Source organism: Pongo abelii, chromosome 8 (genome assembly GCF_028885655.2).
Source record: "Pongo abelii isolate AG06213 chromosome 8, NHGRI_mPonAbe1-v2.0_pri, whole genome shotgun sequence".
NCBI lineage: Eukaryota > Metazoa > Chordata > Mammalia > Primates > Hominidae > Pongo > Pongo abelii.
Genome location: NC_071993.2, coordinates 106,894,135 through 106,917,445, shown reverse-complemented (window position 1 = coordinate 106,917,445; position 23,311 = coordinate 106,894,135). Strand labels below are relative to the sequence as shown.

At 43.2% G+C, this 23,311-nt stretch overlaps 1 protein-coding gene across 5 annotated transcripts in view; it reads left to right on the top strand.

The window, feature by feature from the left end:
• DNMBP (dynamin binding protein) overlaps positions 1-23,311 on the top strand; it is a 134,690-nt gene that overhangs the window by 30,965 nt on the left and 80,414 nt on the right. For all 5 annotated transcript variants that reach the window (XM_063727708.1, XM_063727709.1, XM_009245705.4 and 2 more), the window contains 3 exons: positions 5,554-5,708; positions 8,497-8,619; positions 20,468-22,459. In XM_063727708.1, coding sequence (XP_063583778.1) covers positions 5,564-5,708; positions 8,497-8,619; positions 20,468-22,459 — 2,260 coding nt within the window. In that variant the 5' untranslated portion in view covers positions 5,554-5,563. The remainder of the gene's footprint in view (positions 1-5,553; positions 5,709-8,496; positions 8,620-20,467; positions 22,460-23,311) is intronic.

Sequence of the window (23,311 nt, the reverse complement as noted above, 5' to 3'; positions counted from 1 at the left end):
AATATTTTATGTGCCAGGCACTGCTGTAGACCAGTGAACACAATAAACCTCTTCCTTCACAGAGTTTATATTCTAAAAGGGTTTGAAGAATTTTCTTTCCAATATCTGTATTTCAAATGCAAAATAACTCTCTAAAGGTGGAAAGACAGGCATTCACCAGCAAGGGAAGAAGATGGTGTTTTCATAGCAAATTTTTCTGCTGTCCCTGAAATCATGCCATATAAGCAGTAATTTCCTCAGCGTTCTCTCAAGCCCATCTGTGTTCTGATTTCCTCTGCAGTTCTTTTTACTTCTATCTGGAGTTCGTGGAACAGCTTATAGAAGCCATTTATGATTGTTTCAAAATATATGCTTAGGCTTCTAAAATGGCCCTGGCATGAATAAGAGTAGCTGCTTTTCATAGTGTATACAGGGCAGAGAAGACAGATGAGATTCATCATATTATACATACTTTTGGGTCTCACACATGAATCATGTAATTTAGCGAGGCCTTGACTTCAGTACCCTTCTAGGGTGTGTGCTCCTCAGTGATTATGCACTCATTCCAATGGAGTAGGAGGTCAGTCAGTAAAAGTATTTATTGAGCCAGATTCTCCTCTGCTTCTGAGTCATTTTCTGGTAGAGTGAAAAGGTTCTCTGGGAGAAGCTTTAACTCTTTCAGATTACAAGCATTACTCCCTTTGTGTAATGGGGTAGTTCTCTAAGTAATCATATGGGGTTTATGCTAATTCTTTACTTGATATTTTAGATAATTAGATATATCTAGTCTGATAGTGAGATGAAATTTGAGAAAATGTAGTATAAGAAGAAAAATAGTATCTACTTTGGCCCAAGGTTAAGGAATTGTTTTAATAACATAAACATCTAGATGGCTAAGAAGTTTGCACGACATTATGTGTGTTTTTTTTTTTTTTTAAGAAAATACTTAGGACACCACCCTTATGTGGAAATCTGACATCTGGCAACTTCGGTCCTCTGGAAGACAGCCAGAAAGTAAGAAAGGGGCCTCAGTGCACATAAAAATAACTGTTGAAAAACTCTACCATGAACATGTGTCCTTTCCCACCACAGTAGAGTTTGTTAGCCTCGCATTTAGAGCTTGTTTACTTTTATTTATCTGGGAACTTTTACATAATTTTGGTAGTATGCGTGTGGTCTCCCCTCCGTAGCAGATCATAAACAGCAATATAGCAAAGGGGTGGAAAAGTTGACGGAGGAGAGCAGAGGGTAGGCTGACATTGAAAGAGAAAAGCCTAAAAGATAGACAGTGCTGGTATTGTGTATCACAGCTTAATACAGTAATGTGTAGTCTTAATAATGAACTTGGACTCATCAGCCAAAGAGTAACTCATGTTCAAGGTCTTCTAATAAAGAAGTCAGGGAAGTCTGGAGTGTGTCTGTTTTTAAACAATCAAAGTTAACCAGGTTTTGACATGTAGAAATGGTAAGCTCTGTAGTGTTTAAATGTTTGAAATAGCACATTCTCTGGTGATGCTATATCAGTGACACAAATTTGAGCTTGCAGTTGATTATGGAAATGATGCTTTGTAATAATGACTAATGTTTATTGAGCAGCTACTACACCAGCCCTGACCTAGGTGCCTTCACGCTGTTAGTATACTGGTTAAGGCTTCGGAGACAGACAGATTTGGGTTCCCATTACACCTCTGACTTACTATGTGACCTTGGACAGCTATCATCTCTCTGATCCCGTGTCCCCACCTGCCAGATGGGAACCAATAACATATGATAGGGTCCTTGTGAGGACTCAGGGAAGTACATGGTAAATGCATGTACCTAGGAAGTACTCAATGAATGTTAGGCACTGTTATAACTATAATAGCCTTGATGGTTATTATGAAAGTATGATTATCTCCATTTTTCTGGATGAGGAAACTGAAGCCCAGAGAGTTTAAGATGTCCAAGGTGAAATCGCTAATAAATAGTGGAGCTGGGCTGTGGACCTGGGTCTCTCTGACTACAGAAGCCTAGTGCTTTACATTCATATATGCTGCCTCCTCAGCATGTAATTATAATTAGGTTTTTTTTGGTAATACTTAGAGAAAATGTGTTAGTAGCATCTGTGGGAAATACCCACTTACCATTTCTCTTTTCCACTGTGGATTCAAGTCATCTTATTATAGACAAAAAGTCTATAATAAGTAACACAAAGATAACCTATTTTTGCTTGACAGTACAAATTAAATAGGTAATGTTTGTGCAGCATGATTTATTAACATCTTCTAGGTACTCCATATTAATATACTAAATGATTTATTATATTCCTAATATGTTTATCCACATCAGTGTTTTCTTGGATATAATTTCTTTTTTTGAGACATAGTTTTGCTCTTGTCACCCAGGCTGGAGTGCAATCGTGCGATTTTGGCTCACCACAACTCTGCCTCCTGGGTTTAAGTGATTCTCCTGCCTCAGCCTCCTGAGTAGCTGGGATTACAGGCATGCACCACCACACCTGGCTAATTTTGTATTTTTAGTAGAGACGGTGTTTCTCCATGTTGGTCAGGCTGGTCTCGAACTCCCCAACCTCAGGTGATCCACCTGCCTCGGCCTCCCAAAGTGCTGGGATTACAGGCATGAGCCGCTGTGCCTGGCTGGATTATAAATTAACAGAGGTCAGGTATGGTGGCTTCTGCCTGTAACCCCCTGGCACTTTGGGAGGCCAAGGTGGGTGGCCCAGGAGTTTGAGACCAGCCTGGGCAACATAGTAAAACCCTGTCTCTACAAAAAAGTACAAAAAAAATTAGCTGAGCATGGTTATGCATACCTGTAGCCATATGTACCCAGGAGGCTGAGGTGGGAAGGTTGCTTGAGCCCTGGATATTGAGGCTACAGTGAGCCACTGCACTCCAGCCTGGGCCTCAGAATAAGACCCTGTCTTAAAAATAAATAAAATTAACAGAGCTACCACTACCTTTTCTTTTTTTGTAATTAGGCACTTCATGCTTTTTTATGTGATAATGATTGTATGTGAGATGGAAGGTAGAGTCCTCATTCATCTCTACCAAGACCAAATAAGTACTTGAGATGGTTAAAGAAAAATAGACTTGTACTTGGGAGGCTGAGGCAGGAGGAGCACTCGAGCCCAGGAGTTCAAGGCTGCAGTGAGCTATTATTGCACTCCAGCCTGGGCAACAGAGCAAGACCCCATCTCTAAAAAGAAAAGAAAATAGATTTCAGGCCTGGATACTCTGGTGATCTTCAGCTGCTCCTTTAAGAGACCTAGGGAGAAATGTAGCTGTCATCAAGGCTGATTGTCTACAGATGGATGGATGTCCACTACTTATGTCCTGTCTTTCTGCTGCTTCAATACATACGTAGGTTCCCCAGCCACATGCATCAAGGTAATGGACACACTGTCTTCTTATAGCACAGACACCGTAACAGTACAAGGATACTCTCTGGGGTTGGGCCACTGACTTCTGTGAACCGAAAACATACTTGATCTGGCATAGGATGCTAAATCTTGTCTGGAGTGCCATCTACGTAGTCCTTTCTTCCTTTCTTACAGATTTTTACTTTTCTAACTATTTTTTTCTAAAATAGAGGTGAAGTCTTGCTGTGTTGCCTAGGTTGGTCTTGAACTCCTGACTGCAACTGATCCTCTAGCCTTAGTCTCCCGAAGTGCTAGGATTACAGGCATGAGCCATTCAATAGGTTTTCCCTTTCCTTTTCCTTTTCCTTTTTCCTTTTCTGAGTCTCACTCCGTCACCCAGGCTGGAACGCAATGGCGCGATCTCGGCTCACTGCAACCTTGGCCTCCCGGGTTCAAGTGATTCTCCTGCCTCAGCCTCCCAAGTAGCTGGGATTACAGGCACCCGCCACCGTGCCTGACTGATTTTTGTATTTTTAGTAGAGACGGGGTTTCACCATGTTGCCCAGGCTGGCCTCAAAACTCCTCACCTCAGGTGATCTGCCCACCTCGGCCTCCCAAAGTGCTGGGATTACAGGTACGAGCCACCGCGCCAGCCCCCAATAGGTTTTCCATCTAGGCCTTTGAGGCATGGTTCTGCTGCTGTTCTTCAGGTTGTGGTACATTTGTTTGCAGATAGTCTCAGTAGGTAGGAACCAGAATGCTCTCAGTTTGAGTCCTGGCCCTGCTGCTGTGAGCACTGTGATCTTGGACAAATAATGTTTTCTAACTATACTGAGCCTTAGTATCCTAATCTTTAAGATCTATGGGGAATAAAATGCCATATTTAAAATCTCTACTTTTTAAAGTATTGTATTTTAAAGTTACCATGTTGTCTGGTGCTTTAAAAATGTTAATTTCCTTACTGCCCTCTTCAGGCATTCTGAAAAGCCTACATTTGCTGACACTTGAATCTTTTCTATCACTGAGAGGTCTAGGGTTTTTGTTTTGTTTTGTTCCTGAATTCCTTTGTGGGCCAAATGAAAAATATATGAGGAAATTATTATTTTTAAATTAGACCGGGTGTGGTGGCTCATGCCTGGAATCCCAACACTTTGGGAGGCCAAAGCAGGAGGATCACTGAAGCCAGGAGTTCAACACTAGCCTGGGTAACAAAGTGACATCTCATCTCTACAAAAAAAAAAAAAAAAAAAAAAAAAAAAAAAGGCCGCAGGCAGTGGCTCACGCCTGTAATCCCAGCACTTTGGGAGGCTGAGGTAGGCAGATCACTTGAGGCCAGGAGTTTGAGATGAGCCTGGCCAATGTGGCAAAACCCTGTCTCTACTAAAAATACAAAAATTAGTTGGGCATGGTGGCGCATGCCTGTAGTCCTACCTACTTGGGAGGCTGAGCCTTGAGAATCACTTGGGAGGCTGAGCCAGGAGGCAGAGGTGGCAGTGAGCCGAGATTGTGCCACTGCACTCCAGTGTGGAACACACAGCAAGATTTCATCTCAAAAAAAAAAAAAAAAAAAAAAAAAGCCAGGCACAGTGCTGTGCACCTGTAGTTCCAGCTGCTCAGAAAGCTGAGGTAGGAGGATCACTTGAGCCCAGGAGCTGGAGGCTGCAGTGAGCTATAATCACAGCACTGCACTCCAGCCTGGGTGATAAAGTGAGACCTGTTTCCCCGCCCCCGCAAAAAGGAAAAAGAAATGAGAAATAACTTTGATATTTTAAAATATGAGTCCAGGTACAGTGGAGCATGCCTGTAATCCCAGCACTTTGGGAGGCCAAGGCAGGCAGATTGCTTCAGCCCAGGAGTTTGAGACCAGCCTGGGCAACATGGTGAAACCCTGCCTCTAGTAAAAATACAAAAAATTAGCTGGACACGGTGGCACATGCCTGTAGCCCAAGCTTCCTGGGAGACTGAGCTGGGAGGATCACCTGAGCCCAGGAAGTTGAGGCTACAGTGAGCCGTGATTGCTCCACTGCACTCCAGCCTGGGCGATGGGAGTGAGACCCTGTCTCAAAAATAAAATAGGAAGTACTAACTTATTTGCTTAGCTTTGGCTTCATTTTAAGTATATTTGTATCTTAAGCTTTATCATTCCCAAGAAATAGATCTATATTGCAGTGTCTTAAATATTGATGTTTTCTGTTTCTCTTGATCTATCTTTCCAGGTTATAAAACATGGAGGCTGGCTCAGTGGTTCGAGCCATTTTTGACTTCTGCCCTAGCGTATCAGAAGAACTGCCGCTCTTTGTGGGAGATGTTATTGAGGTGCTGGCAGTGGTGGATGAATTTTGGCTTCTAGGAAAGAAGGAGGATGTTACAGGTACGTAAGAGACTCATAGTGGACCACAGGCCCTGACTTCTTTCCATATTAAAAATAAAGGCTGGCACTGCACTCCAGCCTGGGCAACAGAGTGAGGCCCTGTCTCAAAAAAAAAAGAAAATTATTCCTCAAAAAAAAAAAAAAGAAAGAAAATTATAGGCACAGTGGCTCATGCCTATAATCCCAGCACTTTGGGAGGCTGAGGTGGGTGGATCACCTGGGTCAGGAGTTCAAGACCAGCCTGGCCAACATGGTGAGATGACGAGACCCTGTCTCTACTAAAAATACAAAATTCGCTGGGTGTGGTGGTGCGTGTCTGTAATCCCGGCTACTCAGGAGGCAAGGCTGGAGAATTGCTTGAACCCAGGAGGTGAAGATTGCAGTGAGTTGAGATTGTGCCATTGCATTCCAGCCTGGGCGACAAGAGTGAAACTCTGTCTCTAAATAAACAAATAAATAATAAAAATAAAAATAAAGGCTGGGCACGGTGGCTCATGCTTATAATCCCAGCACTTTGGGAGGCTGAGATGGGAGGATTGCTTGAGGCCAAGAGTTCATGACCAGCCTGGTCAACATAGCAAGACACCATCTCAATAAATAAATAAATAAATAAAAAAGGACGGGAGGTAGGAAGGGAGGTAGGGAGGGAGGAAGAGAAAGAAAAGAAAGAAAAAGAAAGGAAGAAAAGGAAGGAGGGAAGGAAAGAAAAGAAAGCTAGCTAAATGGGAAGCCCAAGTCAATAAATTTCAGAATCCTTTTGTGTTTTCCTTCTGTATTCGTTTGTGGTCTCTACCAGTTAGGGGAAGATTTCTGTTACCATTCCATCTCTCTGTGTTGATTCCTTCAAGAGGTTGCACCACTAGACACCAGCTGCCCCAGCCCAGGTTTCTATCCAAGTCTTTCCCTTTCACCCCCTTTCCCTTCCCAGGTCTTTATCCTTTGTGTTCAGTGCTATTATTCCTCTTCTCAAAATGTGCTATTCCTTTCTTCATAACCCTGTTGTTTACTACTGCTTTTCTTTTCTTTCTTTCTTTCTTTTTTTTTTTTTTTTTGAGATGGAGTCTTGCTCTGTTGCCCAGGCTGGAATGCAGTAGCATGATATCGGCTGACTACAAGCTCTACCTCCCAGGTTCATGCCATTCTCCTGCCTCAGCCTCCCGAGTAGCTGGGACTACAGGCACATGCCGCCACGCCTGGCTAATTTTTTGTATTTTTAGTAGAGATGGGGTTTCACTGTGTTAGCCAGGATGGTCTCAATCTCCTGACGTCATGATCCGCCTGCCTCGGCCTCCCAAAGTGCTGGGATTACAGGCGTGAGCCACTGCGCCCGGCACTACTGCTTTTCATAACCAGCTTTATGATTTGTGGAACACAAGGTACTGTCCACCTTGTTTCCTCTGTCTGTCTTCTTTGAACATTTTCTACCCTTTCTTTCATTCTTCATTTGATCTTAGGCAAAAGGCTGAGAAGTGATCTTTCTTTCATTTTCTTCAAAGGAGCATGATTCATCCTGTTCACTCCTTCTTGTATCCATGGCTGGCCCAAATTTATTAAAGTTATCCTTTACCCTACATGGTACCTACCTCCCACATTCCACACACCTGGTTAGCTTTCTTCAATTCTGTAGGATATGTGTTCACATCGATTTCTTTCATTAATTAGCCTAGGGAAGGGTGGAAGCTTTTCCCACACCACATGCATCTGTGTTAATCCAATCCTTAACTTGCATATACTCATATTTATGTAAGTCTGGGTTGGAGTCCTTCGAGCACACTCTGTTGACACTTAACCCACATTTGGGAGATAAATTATTTCCCAGTAGAAATGATATCTCAGCTGAGACAAAAATGATGAGAAGGAGTTAGCAAGGAAAGATGGTAGGCAGAGAGGATTGCTTGTTGAAGGTCCCTGGAATGTGAGAACACAGGGGACCTAGAGAAGTTTAGTAGGGCATGAGGTGTGAGTGGTTGAGGGAGAAAGGTGGGCTGGAGAGATGAGCAAAAGCTGGATCATGGGAGACAGAGTATGCCATGGTAAGGAGTGAAGGAAATGGGAAACCCTGAAAGTGCTTTGAACATGATCAGATTTGAATTTTAGAAAACTCACTGCTGCAGACTTAAGAATGATAGAAAGGGACAAAACTGAAGGCAGGGAAGCATTTGGAAGGTCGCTGCAGTAATCCAGGTGAGAGATGGTGATGGCATGGACCAAGGTGGTAGGTCTGGAGATAAGTATACCCAGAGATAGAAGGTAGAATCAATCAGACTTTCTGATACTTTCCAACTGGCAGGCCCTGTCTTTCTCCCACCAACTGTTAAAACCTTATCTACCTTCAGATTCAAATGCTATTGTTTTCATGAAGTTTTTTGTGTTCTTCCTGACCTATTACCTACCTTCTCTGAACTTCCGTAACAATTTGTGTACTTACATTATGATACCAGATTTCAGGATTGAATTATTATTTGTCTGAATTCGACTTTTTGTCTGAACTAGGTTTTTAGATGTTTGAAAACCAAAACTGTCTTACTTATGTTTTCCTCTGCAGCATGCTTTACATATAGCAGCCCCCAGTAAATGCATACCAAATTGAATTGCATTCCCTCTGTTCTGCACGCATCTAGTTTTGTGCACTATACTTCTTCTCCAACAGATTATCCAATTAAGAGTATTCCCTGAGTTTTCAAGTTAGGGTCTATACATGGACTCAGAAGAAAAGTTTTTGTCCTTGTACACAGATGGGAAAAGAAATCTCAGTACTAAAATTTAATATGTTTGCTTTTATTTTCAGGACAGTTCCCCAGCAGTTTTGTGGAAATTGTGACCATTCCCAGTCTAAAAGAGGGAGAGAGGCTGTTTGTGTGCATTTGTGAATTCACATCCCAAGAATTGGATAATCTTTCCCTCCATCGAGGTAAGCTGCTCATCAAATAGTAGACTATTTGAAATTAGATTTTTGGAGTCTGCCCGTTTCGACAACCAGATCGTTTTTGAATTTGTGAAGTGGCTTAACTTCTAGAGAGTCCTCGGCAATACCAAAGTAGCGTGGACGTAATGATGCCTTATAGTTTAGTACCATTTTACAATTTCCATGGTATTTTCTCACAAATATATTCTCATTTGATCCTCAGCACAGACCTGGGAGGTAGGAAAGTGGGGATTATTAACTGTATTTTATAAATAATGAGAGCAAAATTCAAAGACTGTTGGCTGAAGGTGGGAAGTCTTGGCCTCAGAATATGAACTCATCATATTCTAAGTCCAGGATTATCTTTCCACTGCCCCCATGCTATAGCCACACTTCAGGCTCACACTCTCTCTTTTTTTTTTTTGAGGCAGTAGTCTCACTCTGTTGCCCAGGCTGCAGTGCAGTGGTGCGATCTCAGCTCACTGCAACCTCTGCCTCCTAGGCTCAAGCAGTCCTCCCACCTCAGCTTCATGAGTAGCTGGGACCGCAGGCACATGCTACCACGCTGGGCTAATTTTTAGTATTTTTGATAGAGATGGGGTTTTGCCATATTGGCCAGGCTGGTCTCGAACTCCTAGGCTCAAACAGTCTGCCTGCCTTGGCCTCCCAAAGTGCTGGGATTACAGGCATGAGTCACTGCACCTGACCAACTTCAGGCTTTATTTCTCTTTTTTTCTTTTAAAAACTGATATGGGGCGTGGGGGGAGGGAGAAAAAAAATAACTGGATACGGCTTTGCTAACAATACTACCATTTATTAATGCATAATAATAGAGCAGGAATTTTGACGTGGAAATTAAGAGACAGGTGCAAAACATCCCCATTTTACTATTGTCTCATCAGAGCCAGTTTAAAAGGAAGTGATTTAAAACAGATAGTCATACTTAGCCAGGCATGGTGGTGTGCACCTATAGTCCTAACAACCCGGGAGGCTGCAGCAAGAGGATCGATTGAGTTGGAAGCGTCAGTGAGCTATGATCACATCACTGCACTCCAGCCTGGGTGACAGAGTGAGACCCTGTCTCAAATAAATAAATAAATAAATAAAAATTAAAACAGGTAGTCATAGCTATCTCTCAGTGATTTTCCAAGTATTTCTCCCTTCTTGCACTCTGATTAGATGAACAAACTATAAACTATAAACCATTTCAACAAATATCCGTAAGTCCATTCTGCATAAACAGAGAAACCAGTAGTGTCTAAAAGACAGAAGCTTCTGACCAATCCAATTTTGTGATGACTCAGTCATCAAAACAGTAGAACTTATTAGGTGTGTTATTAATATCATTACTTGCTCTTTGGCATATGGCACAAAAGGGACAGGCTTGATTTCTTAAATCATGTACACACACACACACACCCCCCCCCCCCAGAAAAACCTAGCAAACTTCTCTAATCCTTAGTGATAAGAATGGAATAATGGATTTTGACCTTAATCCTCAAAATCTATTTTGAGATTAAGATTCTTTATTTTTAGATTTTGTTTTATTTTGTTTATTTATTTATTTGTTTGTTTTTTGAGACGGAGTCTCATTCTGTCAAGGCTGGAGTGCAGTGGCGTGATCTTGGCTCACTGCAACCTCCGCCTCCCAGGTTCAAGTGATTCTCCTTCCTCAGCCTCCCGAGTAGCTGGGACTACAGGCGCCTGCCACCACACCCAGCTGATTTTTGTATTTTTAGTAGAGATGGGGTTTCACCATATTGGTCAGGCTGGTCTCAAACTCCTGATCTTGTGATCTGCCCACCTTGGCCTCCCAAAGTGCTGGGATTATTTATTTTTTTATTATACAAATTTTGTTTTATTTTTTAAGACACAGGGTCTCACGTTGTTGCCCAGGCTGGTCTGAAACTCCTAGCCTCAAGTGATGCTACCACCTCAGTCTCCCGAGTAGCTGGGATTACAGACCTTACTTAACTTTAAGAAGTATCATTAGGATTGATAAGAGGCTGGGTATAGTGGCTCATGCCTGTAATCCTAGCATTTTGGGAGGCCAAAGGCAAGAGTATCCCTTGAGCCCAGGAGTTTGAGATCAGCCCGGGCAACATGGCAGGACCTTGTCTCTACAAAAAAAAAAAAAAAATTAGCCAGGCATGGTGGTGCATACCAGTGGTATATGCCTGTGGTCCCAGCTACTCAGGAGACTGAGGCAGGAGCCTGAGCCCAGGAGGTTGAGGCTGCAGTGAGCTGTGTTTACGCCACTACACTACAGCTTGGGCAACGAGCAAGACCTTGTTTCAAAAAAAAAAACGTATTAATGAGAGAAAATGCCACCACGCTCTGTTGTTTTGAGAGTTTCTCACTTTATACACTTCACTTTATACTCAGTCTCTACTTCAGCTCTATGCTTTCTTGTTAATCAGTGTTGGGAAGGTAGACAGAAATAGATTAAGAGATTATAGCAGGGACCTTATCTGTCCTTACTCATAGCTCTCCCAGTGGAGTCTGTAGTCCATATCTGATGGAATGGAGAAAGGACAAGAGTGCAGTGGCTTCCGCTGGCTGTTCAGAGGATGTGGGTAGCATGAACTTTTCTTAGGAAGTATGGCCATCTGAGAGATTCTCAGAAAGAACCTGGCATCGTGAGTCACCTGTCCGAAGACTGACTCAAGGTCAGGCCAGGACCTGGAATCTGTAGATTTTATCTTGACTACCTTTTAACCAATTAAGCCTAATAAGCTTAAAGATGTAAGTGGAATCCAAAGGAAGAGGATGCGGGCAGGGGGATACATTGGGAAAGAGAGACTAGAATGAGATGTACTAATTATCCATGGTTTTATCTTGTTCTCCTCTCTGTGATAATCTACTACCAATAAACACACTGACCAGTCAGCTTTCCTTCTATGCCTTTCACATTTTTTTTTTAGCTCTGTCTTTTAATTTGGAAACACAAGCCTTTGAGGATGGAGGAGTTAGTTATACCTATGCAATTTGCCTTTTTCTGGGAAACTTAGCTTGTGACACAAATGATTTTAATTTCTCTTTTTCTATACATGACAAGTCACATCAACAGGTATTAATTTTACTGGTGGGAAACAAAATCACTAAAAAATGAAAGTATTGTTTTATGCCAGATATAGTTTATCAGATTTGCATCTAGGCTTCCTGTTTTTTAAGTCTAGTGCTTGGGATGGCACTTCAACTTCCTAGACTGAAAATCACTTTTTCCGTTAGATCAGTGTGTCTGTAAATGAAATGTTGATGATGGAATATGTCAGGAGGGGATTTGGAAACCTTAAGAGTATGTGGGGCCAGGCATGGTAGCTCACGCCTGTAATCCCAGCACTTTGGGAGGCCTAGGCGGGTGGATCACCTGAGGTCAGGAGTTCGAGACCAGCCTGGCCAACATGGTGAAACCTCATCTTTACTAAAAATACAAAATTAGCTGGGCATGATGGTGCATACCTGTAATCCCAGCTACTTGAGAGGCTGAGGCAGGAGAATTGCTTGAACCCGGGAGGTGGAGGTTGCAGAGAGCCAAGATTGTGCCACTGCAGTCCAGCCTGGGCAACAAGAGCGAAACTCCATCTCAAAAAAAAAAAAAAAAGTATGTGGGATAATGTTTGAGATCTGTTGTGTTTTACCACGTGCCTTTTTAGTTCATTGTTACTTACTTACCTTTAAGAAGTATCATTAGGATTAATAAGAGAAAAAATATATATGTAATTTATAGATGTCTATATGTATTTAGAGCAGGCAGTATAGCTTAGGGGATAAGAATTCTGACAGGCCTAAGTTTAAATCCAGGTCCACCACTTAATAGCTGTGACCTTGGATTAGTTACTTAAGTCTCTCAGCCTCAGTTTTCTTATCTACAAAATGAGGATAATAATATAATACCTACCTCAGGGTGATTGTGAGGATTAGATGAGGTTGTACATGGAAAGCATATGGTAGTAGGTAAGAGCTCAGTAAATGCTAGCTATTCTTCTTAGTCTTAACCTGGGCGCCTGGGCTTCGTTGATGTGCTTTGGGTATCTTGTTTCTGGGATAATTCTGTGAAGTTTTGTGTGTCTGTTCTCAGAGAGATTCTATGTGAAATCAGAACCACTGATCTTTGTTCCAGCAGGTGTCACCCTTCTTCCTTTTCCTGAAGCTATGTAATTGTTTTGGACTATTCATACTGTTTTGAGTTAAAATATATATATATAAATTTTTTTTTTTTTTTTCTTGGGGTGGAGTCTCACATTGTCGCCCAGGCGGGAGTGCAGTGGCGCAATTTCTGCTCACTGCCACTTCCGCCTCTTTGGTTCAAGTGATATTCATGCCTTAGCCTCCCGAATAGCTGGGATTACAGGTTTGTGCCACCACACCTGACTAATTTTTGTATTTTTAGTAGAGACAGGGTTTCATCATTTTGGCCAAGCTGGTCTCGAACTCCTGACTTCAAGCGATCCGCCTGCCTCGACCTGCCAAAGTGCCGGGATTACAGGCATGAGCCACCACGCCTGGCCTCGAGTTATATTTAAACTGAGAAACAAGTCTGTCTCTTAGAAGAAGAATCAAAACAGTTGGCCAGTGCCCCTGACTATCCTAAAAAAACAACAGAGAGGAGAAAAGAAAGGTGGGGGGGTGGAGGGGAGTAAAGAACAAAAGCAAAATAAGAGATTCGGGCAAGGAGGCTGGGCGCAGTGGCTCACGCCTGTAATCCCAGCACTTTGAGAGGCTGAGGTGGGTGGATCACGAGGTCAGCAGTTTGAGCTCAACCTGGCCAAGATGGTGAAACCTCATCTCTACCAGCACGGTGGGAGGCGCCTGTAATCCCAGCTCCTCGGGAGGCTGAGGCAGGAGAATTGCTGGAACCTGGAAAGCAGAGGTTGCAGCGAGCCGAGATTGCACCACTGCGCTGCAGCCTGGGTGACAGAGCAAGTCTCTGTCTCAAAAAAAAAGAGAGACTAGGACAAGGAAAAGACAGAGAGGAGAGAAAAAAGTTAGTGCATATTATGACAAGTGATAGAATATCACTAATAATTGCCTCACATAAGACAGATTCCTCATCCCTTGCCTATAACCTGCCCCCTCAAACAAAAGGCCAATAAAAAATAAATTGACCAGTGGTATTTGTCAGTCAAAGCACATGTGTTGTAAATTTGTGATACCATGAATGTGAGCTCTCAGGAAAGAAGTTCTGACATGGCTCGTATGGAAACCTGAATAAAATACTGTACGTGGTCAGGCTGCATAAAGCACATAGTTCCCCTGGCATTTAGAGAGAACCCAAAAGGAGTCCGTGAGGAACCTAGGACTGCAGTCAGACTGCTCGTATCTGATTCTAAGAAGACCTGCACTCCTTCTTACCATTTTATTCCTAACGCATTTCCTGTTCAAATAAAAAATCCAACCAGAGGAAACAAGCAGTGTGGCTGGGATTAATTGTGCATGAGTCAAAGGCTCAGGCTGACCCTAAGGGTCACCACACTTCCTATTTTTCTGTTCTCAAAATCTGGTCTTGCTAGTCCAGAAGTTCCTCATGTTGGTATTTCAGAAGTCTGGGAATGACCACTAGTTATTCTGGAGATACCGATCTAATGGAAAAAGTGATCCGTTCCTAAGGAATCACCTAGGATCCCAGGGGAATAGCTTGTATGACTCTTTCTGATGAAAAACAGAGACTTATGCTTCAGTAACAGGTCTATAAAATAGGGGCATTGAGGCAGAATATGGTGACCCACACCTTTAATCTCAGCAGTTTAGGAAGCCTAGGTGGGAGGATCACTTGAGCCCAGGAGTTTGAGGCCAGCTTGGGCAACAAATGAGACCCCATCTCCACAATAATAAAAAAAAAAAAATTAGCTGGGCACAGTGGCACACACCTGTAGTCCCAGCTACTCAGGAGGCTGAGGCAGGAGGATCGCTTGAGCCTGGGAGGTCAAGCCTGCAATGAGCAGTGATTAAGCCACTGCCCTCCAGCCTGGGTAACAGACTGAGACCCTGCCTCAAAAAATAATAATAATCAAATGAATTTTAAAATAAAAAGGGTATTGAACTAAATAATCTCTAAGGTACTTTCCAGGTTCTAAGTTGTGCATGTTTTTGAAGATTCACCTTTACTATGTAGAAATAACCAACAAAATAGCAGTCCATCAGGTAATAAAGCTTATCAAAACAGTTACCCTGTTGAAAATAGACAGGAAAACAAGCCTTATTATATGGGTTCATGAGGATCTGGCAAAACAAGGAAAATAGCATAATTCTACAGCTTTAAGAAAGCCAGTTGATTTCAAAGCCAGCAGAGTGGGAGTTATGGCACGCTTTTATTCCTCCCCTTCACCAAAGGCCCGTTGTGTCTGAACAGCAGTCAGTCACCAGTGCATTCCCTCTGTGTTCCCGATGGATGGCCTTAGGGCCAGAGGGAAAAAAATTACTTGTGGTTTTTTTTTCTTTTTTTTTCTTTTAGACAGAGTCGCTGTGTCGCCCAGGCTGGAGTGCAGTGGCGCAATCTTGGCTCACTGCAAGCTCCGCCTCCCGGGTTCACACCATTCTCCTGCCTCAGCCTCCCTGGTAGCTGGGACTACAGGCGCCCACCACCACACCCAGCTAATGTTTTGTAATTTTAGTAGAGACAGGGTTTCACCGTGTTAACCAGGATGGTCTCAGTCTCCTGACCTTGTGATCCCCTGCCTCGGCGTCCCAAAGTGCTGGGATTACAGGCATGAGCCACCGCGCCCAGCTTGTGATTTTTTAGGACCCCAACTTCTGACCAAGGGATAGGGAATCATAAGTTAAAGGAATGCAGAAATACAGGACCAAGACCCTATTTTTGGGGAACATTGAAACCAAATAGTATCAAATTTGTGAAAATATGTTGAGCACCTCTCTCTAAGTCTAAAATCTTATGTTAGGTGCTGTATAGTATATAAAAATACAAGTGTCAGAATTCGTGATATAGACAATAATTTCTTTTCTAGGCTATAGACAGCCAAGATGAATGTGAGCTTCTAAGGTTTTTTAGAGAAGCAAGCCAAGGTTTCAGATGGAGAGACAGTATAACAGGAGTAAGGCTTTGGGGTTAATAATGATGTGGCTTCATAACAATAAAAGGCTCCTTGTGTGGAATAGGGTCTCGTTTTATAGGTGAGATAATATTGGATAGTTGGAGAAGGGGAAGGTTGTGACTGGATAATCATGAATATAAGTTTGCTTTGGGGTGAAAGCATAAGTCTTTTGGTAGCTCAGTAAACCTCTACAGAGAGTGTCCAGAGCAAATTTATTTTTTATATATTTTGGGTAATAAGAATAGGATTACTGAAGAAGAAGCCATTAGCAGTAGGCTCCTTGTGCTTCATGGTAAAAGTTTGGCCCGGGGAGGGAGATGATAAAACTGGTACATTTGTAATCTTGATTTGTCAGGAATCATTTGGTAGACTTGAAGAAATAATGCCTGGGGACAAGATTTCAGAGGGTGAGATGGTGGGAATTGGACCAGGGTCGTAGCATAGAGCAGTTAGTAGAAGGAAGAGGCCGGGCACAGTGGCTCACACCTGAAATCCCAGCACTGTGGGAGACTGAGGCAGGTGGATCACTTGAGTCTAGGAGTTCGAGACCAGCCTGGGCAACATAGTGAGACCCTGTCAAAATAAAAATTAGGTATGGTGGCACATGCCTGTAGTCTCAGCTACTTAGGAGGCTGAGGTGGGACAATCAGTTGAGCCCGGGTAGTCAAGGCTGCAGTAAGCCGTGATTGCACCACTGCACTCAGCCTTGGTGATAGGATGAGACCCTGTCTCCACAAAAAAAAAAAAAAAAAGAAGGAAGAAATATTTTGAAAGAAGGAATTAGAAGAAAAAAGGAAATTAGCAGCAAAAGTCAGTTTGGAAAGCAGAATGTAATGAGTTTATTTGGGAGTTGGAGTTGAAGAATAATCATCATTAGCAAATGAACATCAAGTGCTTGCCATGCAAAAGGCATCATACCAGACTCTTGAGATACCAAAGAGAAGGTGGTACCTACCATTAAGGAACCTGTAACCTACTTGGGAATATTAGACAGACTTATTTTTTTTTTCTTATTTATTTATTTTATTTTATTTTTTAGAGACAGGGCCTCTCTTTGTCACCCAGGCTGGAGTACAGTGGTCCGATCATAGTTCACTGTAGCCTTGAACTCTTGGGCTCAAGCAGTCTTCCCACCTCAGCCTCACTAGTAGCTGAGACTACAGGCAATAGCCACCTTGCCTGAGTAGACTTAAATTTTTTGTTGTTGTTGTTGAGACGGAGTTTCGCTCTTGTCACACAGGCTGGAGTGCAATGGGGCAACCTCAGCTCACTGCAACCTCTGCCTCCCACGTTCAAGCCATTTTTCTGCCTCAACCTCTCGAGTAGCTGGGGTTATAGGCGTGCACCCCGCCGCCCAGCTAATTTTGTATTTTTAGTAGACACAGGGTTTCACCATGTTGGCCAGGCTAGTCTTGAACTCCTGACCTGAGGTGATCCCACCCACCTTGGCCTCCCGGAGTGCTGGGATTACAGGTGTGAGCCACCGCACCTGGCCTAATTTTTTTTTTAATCAAGAGCATATAAAAATCAAGAGCATAAAAGATAACCCGGTTTTCCAATGTGCTTGACTATAAAATGACTCATAGGATTTTGCCAGGTGCTTTGCTACCCAGATCTTATTTTACCTAGGTCAGGTGCATTCCTTGAGCACCTCTGACTTGGGTACTGAGTGAGAAGGAAATTTTAACTATAAAAGTATAGGTAAGATTAACTTTAATCTTAACTGTAAGATTAAAATAGATAATCTACAAATGAATAGCTTATAATCAGATAATTAAGAGTTTGTTATAAAACAATTGATGATAAAATTAGAGTAATTTTTTCAAAATTAAATCATAAATCATATAGAACTGAATTTTAATTTCATTTTTCCAGAAACATATACTGTGCTCTTATCCTTTCTTTACCTCAACTTCTACAATAAGACAGATGCTAACTGTTCAGCTTACATTTTGTGAGGATAACCTGAAAATTGGTTATTTTCAAAAACAAAAGTGGTGATTATTGGTACCTTCTTTTAAGATCTCATTATAATATATTTTCAGGATAGGGACAGTTCAAGAAGGCCTCTGGAGAACATGATTGAACATTCATTGTCCATACCCTTCATCTCCAACAAAGAACCCTTTACTGAAGATTTTTTTTTTCTTTTTGGAGACACAGTCTCACTCTGTTGCCCAGGCCGGAGTGCAGTGGTGCCACTATAGCTCACTGCAGGCTCAAATTCCTGGGCTGAAGTGATCCTCCTGCCTCAGGTTCCCAAGTAGCTGGGACTATAGCACTCACCACCGAACCCGGCTAATTTTTTTTTTAATTTTAAATAGAGACGAGGTCTCGCTATGTTGCCCAGGCTGATCTTGAACTCTTTGCTCAAGCAGTCCTTCTACCTCAGCCTCCCAAAGTGCTGGAATTACAGGTATGAGCCACTGCACCTGGCCTCCCTGTATACTCTTAAAAGTTATTGAGACCCCAAAGAGCTTTTTTGTTTTTGTGGGGGTTTTTTGTTTTGTTTTTGTTTTTGAGACAGTGTCTTTCTCTGTCACCCAGGCTGGAGTGCAGTAGCACAGCCGTGGCTCACTGCAGCCTTGACTTCCCAGGTTCAAGTGACTCTCCCGCCTCAGCCTTCCAAGTATCTGTGACCACAGGTGGGCACCACCACACTTGGCTAATTATTGTATTTTTCCCAAAGAGCTTTTGTTTATGTGGGCTGTGTCTGTTGATATTTATCATACTAGCTATTACAACTGGGAATTTTTAAAAGTTGTTTATCAATCCATTAAAAACCCATTACATATTAACATAAATAACATATTTTTACGAAAAATCAGTATAGGTTTCCAAACAAAAAAAAAATTAATGAGAAATGACATTGCTTTACATGTTTGTAAATATTTTTAATGTTCGACTTACTAAAAGAAAACCAGATTCTATTTGCATCTGTATTCAATCTGTTGCAATGTGTTGTTTTCATAGAATTATATGAAGAAAATCCAGCCTTACACAAATATGCAATGGGAGATGGGAAAAGGTATTTTAATAGTCTTTTCAAATAATTGCAAATATTCATCGTTGACACTGCACCAAAATTCAACGATTGGTAATTTCTTACGAGTTAATTGCAGTATGGGATCTGAAACTACGTCGGTGAACTTTCATAATATTACACTAAAATTCATTAATCTATCTTGCTTTTGGAATGTGAATCTTTTAGCCATGAATGATTTTATACCAGCATGCATTTGTCATTTGGGAAATATTGATTCAATTAGCTACTCAGTTATTCCAAATGTTGACCATTTCAACATACAATATAAAAAAATCATATATGTTACTATCTCATCAGAAGAATCTTTAAGTATGGGAAAGCTGCCAAGCCCATGGTAGTAGATACAAGTTTTCCAAAATTCTGATTTTCTCTTGGAAGTTGGAATTTTATCATTGGCAACAAATACTGTCATTTGTTTTCCTTGATGTTTCAGACTCACTTTCATTTTGGAGGAAACATCTGCCAGATATCTAAGTCTGAATAAACATAGTTGTCTGTTATTCATTCTTGCACATAAAATGGTGTTATGTGAAAATAAACAGATGGTTCAGGCATATAACTCAGTTACTCATGCTTCTCCTCAACCAGTAAAAGTGCTTTATGTGTAATTCCCATATTGTCACACAGAATATTACAAAAGATTTGTTCTTAAGGGTTGAGATTTAACACAATGCATAATTTGTATTGCTTCTTAACTGAAAATGGCTTTTTTAAAAATCGTGAGTACGTGGTTGTGAAGAATACGATGACCATACAGTGACTATTCGTGTAATTTGTGGCTACTGCTTTTGCTTATGAATTGCCAGCAGTTTTTAATTAATTAATTATTTTTTTTGAGATGGAGTCTTGCTCTGTTGCCCAAGCTGGAGTACAGTGCTGCGATCTCGGTTCACTGTGACCTCTGCCTCCTGAGTTTAATTTCTGCCTCAGCCTCCCGAATAGCTGGGACTACAGGCACATGCCACCATGCTTGGCTAATTTCTATATTTTTAGTAGAGACGGGGTTTCACCATGTTGACCAGGCTGCTCTTGAACTCCTGACCTCAAGTGATCCGCCTGCCTTGGGCTCCCAAAGTGCTGGGATTACAGGCATGAGCCATTGCGCCCAGCCATTTTATTTTTATTTTTGAGACAAGTGTTGCTCTGTCACCCAGACTGGAGTGTAGTGGTGAAATCACAGCTTACTGCAGCCTTGACCTTCTGGGTTCAAGCTATCCTCCCACCTCAGCCTCCTGAATAGCTGGGACTACAGGCATGAGTCACAATGCACAGCTAATTTTTAAATTTATTGTAGAGACAAGGTCTTGACATGTTGCCCAGGCTGGTTTTGAACTCCTGGTCTCAAGCGATCCTCCTGCCTTGGCCTACCAAAGTGCTCGGATTTCTGGTGTAAGCCACCGCACCTAGCTGGCCAGCAGTTTTAATCACCATTGCTTTTTCACAGAGATTACAAAAGTCTGCAGAGTAAAATATGTAGATAAAGTCTTAGTGTTATTATGAGAATGGTTTTGACCTCACAGATTCTCTGCTAGGATCTTGGAGACCCACCCCTAGGTTCCATGGATCACTCTGAAAACTGCAGGTTTATAGAACTGCTCCAATTCAATAAATTGTCAAAATTGTTCATGCTCCTAAAGCTCTAGGTGTATTTCCTTGAATTTGGTAGCTGTTTAAAATGAGAGGTTGCACTATTAGTCGTGATAATGTTCTGCTGGGTGATGACTGAGGTCACCATCTCTGCTCCTCTTTTCTTTAGGTGACCTGGTGATTCTCGATGGCATTCCCACTGCAGGCTGGCTGCAGGGCCGAAGCTGCTGGGGCGCACGGGGCTTCTTCCCGTCTTCGTGTGTCCGCGAGCTCTGCCTCTCCTCACAGAGCCGGCAGTGGCACTCCCAGAGCGCCCTGTTTCAGATTCCGGAATATTCCATGGGACAAGCCCGGGCCTTGATGGGGCTTTCTGCTCAGCTGGATGAAGAGCTGGACTTCAGGGAAGGGGATGTGATCACCATTATTGGAGTTCCTGAACCAGGCTGGTTTGAAGGGGAGTTAGAGGGCCGAAGAGGCATTTTTCCAGAAGGTTTTGTAGAGTTGTTGGGGCCCCTGAGGACTGTGGATGAGTCAGTAAGTTCTGGAAATCAAGATGACTGCATTGTTAATGGTGAAGTAGTTACCCCTGTAGGAGAAGAAGAGATAGGGCCGGATGAGGATGAGGAGGAGCCAGGGACCTACGGGGTCGCCCTGTACAGATTCCAAGCCCTGGAGCCAAATGAGCTGGATTTCGAGGTCGGGGATAAAATCCGAATTCTGGCGACCTTGGAAGATGGCTGGCTGGAAGGATCCCTGAAGGGCAGGACAGGCATCTTTCCTTACCGATTTGTGAAATTATGTCCTGACACACGGGTAGAGGAAGCCATAGCTCTGCCCCAGGAAGGCAGCCTTGCCAGGATCCTGGAAACTTCTTTGGATTGTTTGGAGAACTCCGTAGGAGTAGAGGAACAAAGACATGAAACCAGTGACCATGAGGCCGAGGAGCCTGACTGCATTATTTCTGAAGCACCCACTTCTCCCCTCAGTCATCTGACTTCAGAGCATGACGCAGACAGAAACTCTTATCAGGATGAGGACAGCGCAGGAGGGCCCCCGAGAAGCCCAGGCGTGGAGTGGGAAATGCCTCTTGCCACAGACTCTCCAACCTCTGACCCTACAGAGATAGTCAATGGTATTTCCTCCCAACCTCAGGTCCCTTTTCATCCCAACTTGCAGAAAAGCCAGTATTATTCTACAGCGGGAGGGAGCCACCTGCACTCAGAACAGTACCCTGACCTTCTTCCCCTAGAAGCAAGGACTAGAGACTATGCCAGCCTACCTCCCAAAAGAATGTATTCCCAGCTAAAAACTCTTCAGAAGCCAGTGCTCCCTCTTTACAGGGGCTCTTCTGTTTCAGCTTCAAGGGTAGTCAAACCCAGCCAATTGAGTCCTCAGCTCCACGACCTAGCAAGTTATGCTAAAAAGCACCACACGTCCAGCGTTTACTCTGTCTCAGAGAGATTGGAGATGAAGCCTGGTCCGCAAGCACAAGGGCTTGTTACGGAAGCAGCAACACATTCACAGGGAGACGGCAGCACTGACCTGGACTCGAAGCTGACACAACAGCTGATCGAGTTTGAGAAGAGCTTGGCAGGGCCCGGCACAGAGCCAGATAAAATTTTACGCCACTTTTCAATCATGGACTTTAACTCTGAGAAGGATATTGTCCGAGGTTCCTCAAAGTTAATCACAGAGCAGGAGCTGCCGGAAAGGAGAAAGGCCCTAAGGCCACCACCACCTCGTCCCAGTACTCCATTATCCACTTCTCCCCATTTGCTGGTTGACCAGAACCTAAAACCTGCACCACCCTTGGCGGTGCGACCCTCTCGTCCAGCTCCCCTGCCTCCCTCAGCACAGCAGAGAACGAATGCGGTATCCCCCAAGCTCCTATCTCGACACCATCCTACCTGTGAGACCTTAGAAAAAGAGGGCCCCGGACATATGGGAAAGAGTCTGGACCAGACCTCCCCATGCCCCTTAGTGCTGGTGAGGATTGAGGAAATGGAACAGGACTTGGATATGTACAGTAGAGCTCAAGAAGAGCTAAACCTCATGCTGGAGGAGAAGCAGGATGAATCATCAAGGGCAGAGACCCTCGAGGATCTCAAGTTCTGTGAAAGTAACATTGAAAGTTTGAATATGGAACTCCAGCACCTAAGAGGTAAGTAACGAGGAAATAATATATACTTGTTTCTTGACACTCACAAGTCCCAGAAACAGCCTACCCAGGCTTTTTAGGGATATGTTACCATCCTCGATGGACAAAAAATGATTTACATTTTCATTACCTAATTTCTTTTCTTTTTTTTTTCTTTTTTTGAGACAGAGTCTTGCTCTGTTGCCCAGGCTGGAGTGCAGTGGCATGAACTTGGCTCACTGCAGCCTCCGCCTCCTGGGCTCAAGTGATTCTCCTGCCTCAGCCTCCCAAATGGCTGGGATTACAGACGTGCACCATCACCACACGTGGCTAATTTTTGTATTTTTAGTAGAGACAGGGTTTTGCCGTGTTGCCAGGCTGATCTTGAACTCCTGACCTCGGGTGATCCACCTGCCTTGGCCTCCCAAAGTGCTGGGATTACAGGCATGAGCCACCACACCTGGCCTCTTTTTTTTTTTTTTTTTTTTTTGAGACAGAGTTTCGCTCTTGTTGCCCAGGCTGGAGTGCAATGGCACGATCTTGGCTCACCACAACCTCTGCTTCCCAGGTTCAAGCGATTCTCCTGCCTCAGCCTCCTGAGTAGCTGGGATTACAGGCATGAGCCACCATGCCTGGCTAATTTTGTATTTTTAGTAGAGATGGGAATTCTCCATGTTGGTCAGGCTGGTCTCGAACTCCTGACCTCGGGTGATCCGCCCGCCTCGACCTCCCAAAGTGCTGGGATTACAGGCATGAGCCACCGCACCCAGCCTCACTACCTAATTTCTTATTTCATCACCCTAGATAGGCTGTCTTGAGCCTCTGACTCTGTTTTGAACCTATGACTGCTGTAGCCTCCTGACTTCATTTGCTGCT